The 12,666-nt window shown below is 38.1% G+C and overlaps 1 protein-coding gene across 1 annotated transcript in view; it reads left to right on the top strand.

Moving 5' to 3' along the window:
• Nucleotides 1-12,365, top strand: part of LOC102770930 (exocyst complex component 1) — a 15,934-nt gene extending 3,569 nt beyond the window's left edge. The window contains exons 2-3 of the mRNA XM_006757837.2: nt 6,450-6,580; nt 11,968-12,365. Coding sequence (XP_006757900.1) covers nt 6,450-6,580; nt 11,968-12,234 — 398 coding nt within the window. The 3' untranslated portion in view covers nt 12,235-12,365. The remainder of the gene's footprint in view (nt 1-6,449; nt 6,581-11,967) is intronic.
• The last annotated feature ends 301 nt before the right edge of the window (nt 12,366-12,666 follow it).

The raw sequence follows: 12,666 nt of genomic DNA, 5'->3' as shown, positions 1-12,666 counted from the left end.
AACATATGCTGAAATATATATATATATATATATATATATATACTGTAGATAAATATTTATAATAAAAATAAAATATACTGTAAACATATATAAGTACATATATTTAATATATAATGAAGAAATTATAAATTGAATTATATATAAATTATTTATATATCTTATAAATAAAATTATATCCATAAATAAAATTACGAAAATAGTATGCATAAATTCCCCACACGTATTACATTTTGATGCCAGAACAGGACTACTTCTCTGGGAACCAGAGAATCTAACAATTTTGTCAAATCATCTATTATATGGTAATTAGACTGGACATCCTTCTGGACAACCTTCTGGACGAAGCTAGGGCTACAAGGGAAGCCCAGTTCCCGGGTGCCAGAGGGAAGCCAGTGCTGGCAGCTGGGGGAAGGAAGGCCTACTCTTGCACAAATTTCGTGCATCAGGCCTCTAGTTTACAATAAGAATAGTACAATAAGGGTATTTTTAAAAGAATAATTTAGGAAGAAAAAGAAACAAAATACTAGAGACTGGGTGGCTCATAGAAACAGTATTTCTCCCAGCCTGAAGGCTGGAAAGCCCAAGATCTGGCAAATGGCATTGGCAGATTCCCTGTCTGGTGAGGCCTCACTTCCTATAGACAGTCATCCTCTTCCTGTAGCCTTGCGTGATCTCACATCTTCTTAGAAGTGCACTAATGCCATTTAAGAGGGTGTTGCCCTCATGACTTACTCACCTTCCAAAGGCCTCACCTCCTAACACTATCACCTTGGGGTTTGGGATGTCAGCATGTGAATTTGGCGACGGGGGACACACACATTCAATCTGTAGTACCCAGTGTAGTCCCAAAATTGATTTTTTAAAATATTTCTAGAAAAAATATTATGTGAAAATTACTTTTTTGATGAAATCAATAATAGCATCCTCAATGACCCTAAGACATCATCAATACATTGAAACATTTTCAATGAAGCTGCTTGTCTTTCATAACTCATGGTAGCTTTTCCCTATTATTTAATTTCAATGATAGAAGCAATTATATAACACTAGGGTTGTAAAATAAGTCATTTGTTTATTTAAAGTGTTGCTGTGCAGCTTCCTCATGAGCTACTTTTTCCTCTATTCTGACAAATTCCATTTGTTCAACTGGCCTATCTTCTTTCCATTTAGCTTCATAAATAACAGTGACTATTTTAACAGGAAAATAGAGGCAGTTATTAATGATAATGTTTATTTTGAAATTAAAAATGAAAATATATGGCGGACATAGTTTAAAATTATAATTCTGAAAATGCTAACTAAAAAATTAAAACTGGAGCAGGTTCATTCTGGATTTCCCTCAGTCTATAGATATTACTCACTAAATAATAATTATTCAATGTCACCTCTGATATTCCTGAAACCAACTCTCTAGCATTTTGACTATATAAACACATTTCTGTTTTAAGACAATGTGATAAGTTTCCACTTTCCCACTCCATTAATGTGGATATGGCCATTTAATTTTGGCTGGCAGCACAGCTCAAGTGTGGGAATTAGGGGTTGGGTCCAGTCCAGCTTGCGTAGACTTCTTTGACTCTTGGCTAAGGACAATCCTGGAGCCTCGTTGGCTCCAGAGGAGGATATTTTGCCAAATCAAGGAGGCTGGACTGTCTCTGTGCTGCATCATTGTACCAAAAGCTTAACACTTAAAGCATCTTCTAATTTTCTTAGTTTGGTGTTAGGGGGACAGTGACCATTAAGCGTAAGAACACTTGTTAACTGGTAGATCCTACCTTCTTAACATCTCTTTCTCCATTCTCTCCCTCCAACCAATCCTGTATAGAATTGCCAAAAAAAAAAAAACCCACAAAAAACCCAAAACTTTCTAAAATCTAAAGCTCTTCCTATCTATTCACTTAAAATCCTTTCGTGACAACCCTTCCCCTAAATCCCCACAAACACATCGCTTTCAGGATAACATTTGAACTCCTCCACCTAGCACTCTAGACTAACTCGCTCCTTCCCATCCTCTTCATACCACCTACTCACCCTCACACTTCAATCCAGCAATACCAAGTACCTGTAATTACTAAAAAGTGTCAAGTATTTCAGCTTTTGTACACATGCTGTTCCAGAACGTCCTTTACCCTTTCGTCGTTGTAACTCCCCCTGCCCTTTGCAACTCAGATGACCTCCTTCAAGAAGCTCTCCCCGATCACCAGAGAGATGAGATGGCCCTTCTCCTGTCCTTGCCTCACTCCCAGCACTGTGATCATGTGTTTTATTTTTTTAAACATAATTTTTTCTTCTTATTTTGAAATAATCCCAAACTTACTAAAGAGTTGCAATGATAATAGTTGTACAAATAACTTTCTTCTTGAAACAGTTGAGAGTAAATTGCCAACATGATGCCCCAGTGCCCATACTAAAACTTTAGTATATTATTGCAATAACAGGCAAGGGCGCTCTCCTACATCAGCAATTTCCAACCTTTTTCCTCTCATGGCACACATAAACTAATTATTAAAATTCAGTGGCACACCAAAAAACAGATTATATTTTTTTTGATCCTACACACACACAAAAAAAGGTATAATGTTGATTCATTCACATTGGATGGCTATTGTTGTGATGGCTGTTGTCCTTTTATTTATTTGACAATCTAAAAGAAAAGAGGTCAATGTCCCTGATTAAATAGTCAGGTATTATAAGTTTTAAAAATTCGTATGACACACCAGCTGAAAATCACTGTCCTACACAATCACAATACAACCATCACAATCAGGAAATTAACACTGACCCATTTCTATCAACTAATCCACTGGCCCGATTCAAGTTTTTTAAAAAAATTTATATTAGTTTCGGGTGTACAGCATAGTGGTTAGACATTTATGCAATTTACAAAGTTATGAGATCATGTATTTTTTTCATGAAGCCCCCACTCCCTGTAACCTCAGGAACCGTGCCTTATGGGAATTCATTATTTTAGGGTTTAACACAGGGCTTTATTCAAAAAGGCATTCAAACATTTATCAAATTAATGAATCAGTGGGTCAATGATCAATTAGCTGGTTATTATAACATGTAGATGAGGCAGTGGAATTTCCTTCAAATTACATTTTCATACAGTGTCCTGTTATGTCTCTCCATCCCCACCCTCTCCCACCCCCTAAGTAGTGAGTGAGACAGCAGGCAGAACAAGAACATTGTCCTTTGGTTCTGAGATAGAACCTTTGTCTAGACAGACACAACTGCCTTGTTTGTCTCCAAACAGACCTTTTTTAGGGCTGGAGACATGTACATGGGCAGGAACCCACCATCTTTTGCACACAGTTTCAGAATTCTGAGCTATTTCTTAACTCCTGGTTAAGACCTTCTGTTCTAGTTCCCCTCTAGGACATGGCCCTCCATCACTGCCTTTGTCTCTTGAATATGCAGTCCCTCCTTTTCCATGGGACATGGTATCTAAATCACAACCTTTAGTCTCTTCTTTCTTTTTTGACTCTACTCTAGCTGTCTTCTGCCTTCGCTGTTCCAGAGAAACTGCCCTTAGGGAGGAAATCAATGATGCTCCCCAAGTCAGATGCAGTGCCTGGACTGAACTCTGGCTTTACCCAACGAAGTGACTTCACAGGATTATCGCCAAATCTTTGAAATTCCCAAACTCTTAATTTCCATAGCATTGCACTGTTAGGCTTGTCTCTTTTCCGCTGGCTCCTTCTTAGACCACTCTGCTGGCATGTTTTTCTTCTCCACTCTGTCTCGCCTCTTTCCTCTGCTCTTTTTTCCTACACACCTAGTCTTGCAAACCTGTCCACACCGAAAAAATCTCAAGTCCGTATCTCCATTCTTAAATTATAAACTTCCATCTCCTTCTCTTCTGAAGTAGATGGTTATTCCACTCAACCAGTTCACTTCCATACCTTCCTGTTTTGATTTCCATTAATTGTCACCAGTGCCTCTTTTGAGATCTTACCTGGATTTACCACTTTTATTTCCATAGCCCACATCCTATGCCTATGTTACAATAGTCTCTTAAAAGAAACAAAATGAAACACTTGAACAATTACTATAAACCAAGTACTACCCTAAGTCATTTGCATACTTGATCCTTTATCTTTATACCCTACCAGAGGCCCGGTGCACAAATTCATGCACTGGTGGGGTTCAGTCGGCCTGCTCCGATGGGGACTGATAAGGGGCGGGGCTGGCCAGGATGAGGGGCTGCAGTTGTTCCGGTCGTTCTGCCATCCAGTCACTGGGCTTTTATTATATAGGATGGGTTTCTAATGCCTACTTTCTACCTAAGAAAACTGAGCTTTAATCTTTCTAGAGATTAAGTAATTTACTCAGACCACACTGTAAGAAGTGATGTCATGATCTGCATCCAGAATGTCTAATGTCAGAGTCCATTAAATCGCACTGCCTCTTCCAGGGACCTCTCTTTTCTTCTTCAGTGTATCCTGTGTATCACTGCTTCCAGCAAACTGCTCCTTTAACAGGACACCATTGTATTAGTCTCCTGCTCAACTTTCACTGAACACCTGACATAGCTTCCTCTTCTTAGGTTTGTCAACCTTCTCAGACTCATCTCTCCGGGGGACTGAGCCCCATCATCAACTTGAAGCTCAACTGGTTGCCTTAGCAGCAGTACACCTGCACCTTCAGAGGACAATTACTCCTTCCCTAGCCCTGGTTCTGGAGCCTCACTAACCAGGCCAGCCACCCATCCCTCCTCCCAGAGCGGGAGTCAGACACCACAAGTCTACAGTGGTTCCTGTCACTTTTCAGATCCAGACTCCTTCAAAACATTACACAACCTTCCTAACCTAGCTAATCTGATTGCCCACCACATCCTCACATCAGCCAATCGATATTGTTCACTTTCTCTAACTCTGCCTGGTGCAGTTCCATTTCTATTTTCCATTCATTTCCTCCTGCTACCTTCACCTAGAAATGCCTTCAGTATCATCCCCACCTTTCCAAACTGAACTAATTTTCAAGCTCTAACTCAAATGGTATTTATTTCATAATGCCTACCTTAACTATTCCAAGTCTCTCCCTTCTCAGAACTCCTGTTAAGCACACAGTCTGCTCCACATCACTTACCTATCACTATGATTATATTATAATATAATGTCTTGTACATTCTCAACTAGGAGGGCATGCCAAAGTAGAACTTTCTAGAACCAAAAGAGTCTTTCCTAAAGACAGATCCGGTTTCACTCTTAGAAGACAAAGCCAGCTTACAATGTTCTAAGTGATGTCATCCATCTTGAAAGAAAGTTTAAGATATTTGATTTTGCCAGCTCTATACACCTTTATAATATATATAATTTATGTAACTCATGTTTGTTAGTTTTGTCTCCCCAACAAAACCATAAATTTCTAGAGGACAGAGGCCATGTCTCATACTACCCTCTGTGGTATCTATGATAGTTGTATCCGATAAATACTCCTTTATTAACTCATCAATAATTTTCAATTCAGGATTGCTAACATTAAATGTGGATTCTTCTGATGTGTTCACGTGAGACCAAAGACAATGATTCTAAGGCCAGGAAATTATTTCCTAATTTTGTTCACATAAAATTAGCAATGGTTTTGCCACACTTTCCAAAGCATGGTACTGAAACTTTTGGTCTCAGTGACACATTTTGAATACTAGAATTTTAGGGATGAACTACAGAGGATTAAAAATCTCAAATAGGTCTACAGTAGCTGTGATGCAAGCATTTCTATATAAAAAAAATTCACAGCAACTTTTGGCCCTGGCTAGGTAGCTCAGTTGGTTACAGTGTGGTCCCCATATGCCAAAGTTGCGGGTTTCATCCCCAATCAGGGCACATACAAGAATCAACCAATGAATGCATAAATAAGTAGAACAACAAATCAATGCCTCTCTCTCTCTCTCTCTCTTCCTCCCTCCCCTTCTCTCTCTCTAAAATCAATAAATTTTTTAAAAATCTCACAGTGACTTTAAAAGAAAGCATACACAGTAGTATTTGCATGGTCACTCTTTAACACTGTGTTGCTATGTGAGCAGAACTGTTTACTTTCCTGACTTCACTTACTTATATTGTCATAAATTAAAATTCCAACTTGTTCTGGTAAACACTTTGGCACTGACCATAAGCCAACGCTAAACCTCTTATTTCCTGCCCTGAGTTGAACCCCATTCCCCACCACAAAACTCATAGTTGAAAGCACACAGCTCAGTGTTCTATATGACAGATATGATTGTGCAGTATGTAATCACAATTGTAGCAAAAAATAAAGTTAACACATAGGGCAAATCTAGGGGCATACTTGTGAAGGTTCAGATACATCAGGGTTCATAAATGGAGTACAGATACAATGTAGGTTCAAGCTCATTGTAAGAAAAAGGGATACATAAATATTGAAAAGTATGATGATGAATAACTTATCTTCTAAGAGTTTATGTAAACTGTTTTTCTGTCCCACAGTGACCAAAAATGAAGAAGTAAAAATAATTATGGTGAAACACTACAGAATAGGTTTAGATGAAAAATATGAAGTAACAAAAAAGTGGTCTTTGAATGATCTGCAGATGATTGATGGAAAAGAAGCAGATACTGTAAGTGTTACACTCTATAAGGGAGATGTGGGATCGATAAACTGGAGATCTTTATGTTCAATATCCTACTTCACATATTCTTGGCATGCAATTAAGTGTTAAGATGGCATATTGTTCTTAAGTCGTAAAGTGTAATCTACTGGGATGATGTCCTGGGAGCTTTTTGTTTTGTTTTTATGAGTTTAAATTTGAATTTTGTTTATTAAATTTAAAAGCATCTTTCCCAAGGGCTTCTTCACAGGTTAAACACAATCAATCAATTCAGAAACTTTAAATATATGGTGCTTCCACCACCACTCTCTCTCTCTCTTCCTCAACTTCGACTGTAAGTTTGGGGGATTTCTTCCCTCACCTTCTTCAAACTTTCTGTCAGTTAGCCACTTGATCCTCCAGAAGGATCAATACTTCTTGGAAATCCTACTACCTTCACATTGAAAGGCGGGGGAGAGTCTGTATACTACAATCTCTCCACATGACCTTGTAACAAGTGGTTTTCCTAGTCTCCTTGTACTCTTCCGCTGATGGAGAACTCATTACCACATGGGGAAGTCCATTCTATTTTTGAATTGCCATGCTTTATTTTTAAATTTCCTATTTATGTTTAATCAAGATCTCTACCCGTCAGTTCTAGTTTTGCCATTTGGAGCAATTCAGAACAAATCCAATCCTCCTTTCATATAGCAGCCTTTCCAATACTTGAGGCTGATTATAATGTTCCCTCAAGTTTTCTCTTTTCTAGGTTAAATGCACCCCATTTCATCCTTTAAATAACTTTCACATGAAGATCACATACACCAATATGACAGGACAATATAAACACTCAGAGGTAATAGCATTAGTGTTACTTGTTTCCATGACATTGTTTCAACACCCTTCACTACTCTATTCTCTCTCTTTTGAAATGCTTCTGTTTTTCCAGAATTAAAGGCACTACTTTAGACATAGGGTGACTAGTTTATATTTTTTTGACATGGATTCCTTATTTCTATTAAATACTTATTTGAAACCTCAGGTCTTTAGTACATGAATTGCCATTTAACCTGGCCTGCCATAACCTCTACTTACATAGAATAAAATCTAAATCAAGGTCCTTGGTGATCTGACTTCTTTCTCTCTGGTCATCCTATCTTAAACTTTATAATCCACTGTGCTTCACTATGGACTCTTGAGGCTTAGAATGCCCAATCGCCTCTATCTCTTACCCCTTTCCCAGATTCATTGGGTAAAGTCCTACTCACGTCTCCCCATTGAATTGTGGATATACTGGTAAGTGTGTTATAGCCATAATCCAACAAACTGCAATTGTTGGCTTTTTCTGTCTCTTCTCTGGATGGAAAGCTTCCAAAAAACTGGGACCATGACTTTTCATCTTTTACTATAGCCTTCAACCAGTAACTGTGTTACTGTTGGATGAATTTGAATTTAAACTCATCTATTCCTATTCCTAAATGCCATATTCTTAGTCTGGCTTATTCTTCCCACCTATCAAATCTTCTAACATTTTAATTTTTAAAATATTCACTGTAATATGATGCAGATTTAATGAGCACAACACTTAGGACTTCATTCAAGTCGATAATAAAAATGATGAAGCAGGCAGGGCTAAGTGCATACTTCTAGGTAATTGATAAGTTATCATTACTACTACTATTACAATGAGTAGTACTGCTACCTGTTACCATTCACACTTAGCAAACTCTTATCAAGTGCCACATAATCATCACAAAACCCACATGAGTTACATTCTTTATTACTCCTGATCTACAGAGGAGAAAAATGAGACTTTAAGAGATTAATAGACTTGCAAAGGTCATGTTGCTATTAATTAGCAGAGCTAGACTTTACCCAGAAATCTGTTAATTTGCCTTGTTTTGATTGCTTGTTTAACATCTCTACAAATTCAAATACATTCACTCATTCATTGAGAATTTATAGTATACTAGAGATCCGGTGCATGAAATTTGTGAATGGGGGAGGAGGGTCCCTCAGCTCAGCCTGGACCCTCTCATAATTGAGGACCCCTTGTGGGATGTCCAACTGCTGGTTTAGGTCCAATCCCACAGGGATCAGGATCGGGCCTAAACTGGCAGTCAGACATCCCTCTCGTAATCCGGGACCACTGGCTCCTACTGCTCATCTGCCTGCCTGCCTGATCACCCCTATTACTCCACCCCTGCTGGCCTGGTCCCTCCCAATTGCCCTCCTGCCAGACTGGTTGCCCCACGCAGCCTGCTGTTCAGTCATTTGGTCATCCCTCCCTTAACTGCTCACCTGCCTGTCTGATTGCCCCTAACCACACTGCCTGCCTGCCTGCCTGATCGCCCCTAACCACCTCTGCCTCAGCCCCGCCACAGTGGCTTCATCTGGAAGGATATCTGGAGTGAAGTCCAGAAGTTCGTTCGGCTGTCTGGTCTAATTAGCATATTATGCTTTTATTATTATAGATATTTGTCCTTGCCAGGCTCTGAGGCTACACGTGGCGAATTAGACACACATAAGCCCTTAATTCTGCCTTACTTACTTAATTATTTAGTCTGAATGTGTAAATTGTGTACTTAAGACCCTTCTGAAATCAATATATGCTATCTGCTATTATCTTGATTTATCACCTAGGAATCTTACTTTTAAAATTTGGCATGTTTAGCATGATTTTTTGGTAAAAGCATGCAGGATTTCATTGTTCCTTTCCTAAGTACTCATACAGCATTTTTCTGACAATACATTATCTTTGATAGTGAAATAGATATATTTTTAAAAGTTGACTATTTCTATTTTACTCTTCATTTTTGGACCTAAAATATTAAATTGCTGGAAGAAAACCTATTAAATCCAAAGAGTAGTCCTTTTAAAGATTTATTTTCTATGGATGAAATAAAAATATCCCACTTCTGGGAATTTCCACTCTCCTTCCTCTTAGAATTGAATACTTAGGAGTCAGCATTTACTATATTTTTTTCATTATCAGTGATACAGTTTTAAATAGAGCAATTTGAGCCAGAGAATTGTCAGCTTTAAAAAAGATGGAATTAAAATGGAAGTCAATTTATAATGCAGACATCAAAATGTCTGGGGACTTGGAGACTGGCATAGTGCAACAGGAGAGAGAATGATGTAGCAAAAAGTGGGATTGGGTTAACTAAGATCTTGGTTCTTGTCCTGGGTCTACCAGTAACTTCATGTGTGACCTGGGCTTCACTTCTCTGGAAACTACCATCCAAGCTACAAACAAGAGATTACTGAGTGATATGTGAGGTTCCTTTTAGTTCTAGGATTCTGTCAAGAAAGAGAGAGGGAGGAAAGAGGGTGAAAGAAATGAAAGGAGAAAAGGAGGAAGGAAGGGAGGGAGGGAGAATGTGTAGAAAGGAGAGAAGGAAAAGGGTGAAAAGAAGGGAGGGTGGGAGGGAGAGAGGAATCCTATTTTTAAAATTTGGTGTATTTGTCACCAAGGAGTAAAGGAGAAACCTTTCTCCCCTCCAGAAGTCTGTAAGTAGGTTTATCTTCTTTCATCATTACCCATACTCTCAAATTCATTATGGAAGGAAGGAAGGAAGGAAGGAAGGAAGGAAGGAAGGAAGGAAGGATGGAAGGAAGGGAGGAAGGAAGGAAGGAAAGGGAAGGAGAGAGGAAGGAAGGAACTTGTATTCTATGTGCATGCCTGCTCAGGCTTCAATTTTTAGGCTACAGGAAAAAATCCTCTCAAAATATCTCAAAAGCATTAAGTATATTTTCTACATGATAAGACAACTGTTTCAATGAATAAATTATATAAGGTGTGTGATTAGTATTTGGTAATAGAATGGATGTGATTTCCTTTTATTGAGATTTTCTGCTGCAATTATGACACCTGGGGAAAATTTTACAAGATGTGACTAGGGGAACACTACACTTAACACCACCCATGTACATTCTTTTTTTAAAATGTTGTTTTTAAATTCTGTTAATGGTATAAAGCAAGGTGGTATTAACACCAGCATCACAATCTTACTGGGGACAGATTTAGGAAAGGGAACTATCATTTATTAAGCTCCATACTATGCAGGTAAATTTCATATCAGACCTTTCAAAAAGAAGAAGAAAAGTGAAGGTCACATCACATAAGCGCTCTGTCCATGGTTACATCAGAGATTCAAGATGGTAGTTTAACTTCAAAACCCATCTTGTTTTTCCTGCCTCATGCAAGAATTTTCTTGCAGCCCGGCTGGCATGGCTCAGTGGTTGAGCGTCGACCTATGTATGAACCTGGATCTCAAGGTTTGATTCAGAGCACTGACGGGGTTGTGGACTCAATCCTCCGTGTGAGGCATGCAGGAGGCAGCCAATTAATAGTTCTCTCTCATCATTGATGTCTCTATCGCTCTCCCTCTCCCTTCCTCTCTGAAATCAATAAAAATATATTTTAACAAAAAGAAATTGCAAATACCTAAGTCTTATATAACGTTTACATGGTAACAAATTATTCAGACTCTTGTTTGGTCTCTCTCTGCCTCCTTACCAGTTAAAGGGCAATGTTTACCTCCACTTCTTTTTTATGGAACTACTTCAGATCAGTTCAACACATGTTGAGAACCTAGTAGTTGCCATGAACACAAAGATAAATAATTCAAACCTTCCACTCTCAAGGAGAGTTAGGAGTTACGCAGATAATGAATGTGAAAGCATTTGGTAAACTGAAAAGCACTTTATAAATGTAAGGCATTGTTTTTACTGTTATTAGTAACACTAGCAAGTATTATTTTAACTTACAGGACTTAGATTAGATTTGATGTCTGCTTTTTCTCAAAACACCTCCACTAGAAGTATAACCAAAGCCTAGAGCAATCCAAAAAGCCTAGAGGCAGCCTTTAGTAATTTTTTTCTGTTTCAGTCCAATGATTTAATGATCCTTGTTACTAACTTCAAAGGTAGTTCTTTGCTGTTGACTTCAAAGTCAGCAAGTTGGTGATCTGTGGTATGCCACAAGCTAATTAGCCATCCTGTATTTGACCCTTCTACCTTTGGAATTAGCACAAGGAACCAACCTCCTAGTAGAGAAAAGGAGAAACATTTTCTCCCCTTCAGAAGTCTATAAGTGAGTTTATTGTTTTTTCATCCCTATCCATCCTCTCAAATTCACTACCCTGGCAAGAGTTGATAGATAACTACACATTCTGAGACACGTTCTAATTTTATAACTGAAAAAATTATAGATGCTTCATAAATAATCCTTATGATTTTCTTAGAAACAGTGTTTGAAGCAGGTTAGATAGCTTTGGGAAAGCTCATGTGTAGATTTTAGAAATATGTTTGGTACTAATTCTTTATAATCAAGAAGCATATACAAAAGAATATGAGAGAATCTAGTTATTTTCTTGACTACAAACAAAATCATGTCTCTCTTTCTTTTCTAGGACAATCCATTTTTTGATCTGCACTTCAAGAAAGTGTACAGTTTGGAAGCATATAGTTGTGCTTCTAAATATGCCTTTGCTCGAACTGTAAATAAGCTGAATCATGCATATCTTAAGAAGGACTTACAGATCGTGAACTTTGATTCTACTTACATTAATGATGATTCTATTTGGTCCTCCAACAACAAGGATTGCTTGGTTCTTATGAGAATATGCTTTTATGCTTTCAACCTGCTATGCCTGTCCCTCTGTCCCCTGCCACTCTGAAGATGCATTCCATTTTCTTCCATCCGTATTCTATGAAAATGGTTTCCTAAGTAAATATTAGCAGTCATGATTTTGTTTTTTTCCCTTCATCAGTGACTGTTATTTATATGGAAATAAAGTGATGCTTTGTGAATTGCAGGGAAATGTGTTTCAATGCAATCATTCAACATTTGGGACTTTTGCCCACGTATTCCTTGGAAACTTTAGAAGGGGTCAGATGGCTCTGGCTAAATTAGTATTCTACTAAAGAGTATCAAGAAGAATCTTAAAAGGCCTAAATATATGAAAAGACATCCCATGTTCATGGGTAGGAAGATTTGATATTGTCAAGATGTCAGCGATACCCAAAGTCATCCACAGATTCATTGCAATCCTTATCAAAATTCCAATGGCTTTTTGTGTGTATGCAGAAATGGAAAAGCCAGTCCTCAA

The sequence above is a fragment of the Myotis davidii genome, unplaced genomic scaffold (assembly GCF_000327345.1).
Source record: "Myotis davidii unplaced genomic scaffold, ASM32734v1 scaffold173, whole genome shotgun sequence".
NCBI lineage: Eukaryota > Metazoa > Chordata > Mammalia > Chiroptera > Vespertilionidae > Myotis > Myotis davidii.
Note: the sequence above shows the minus strand (reverse complement) of the source record. Positions and strands in the feature narration are given on the sequence as shown.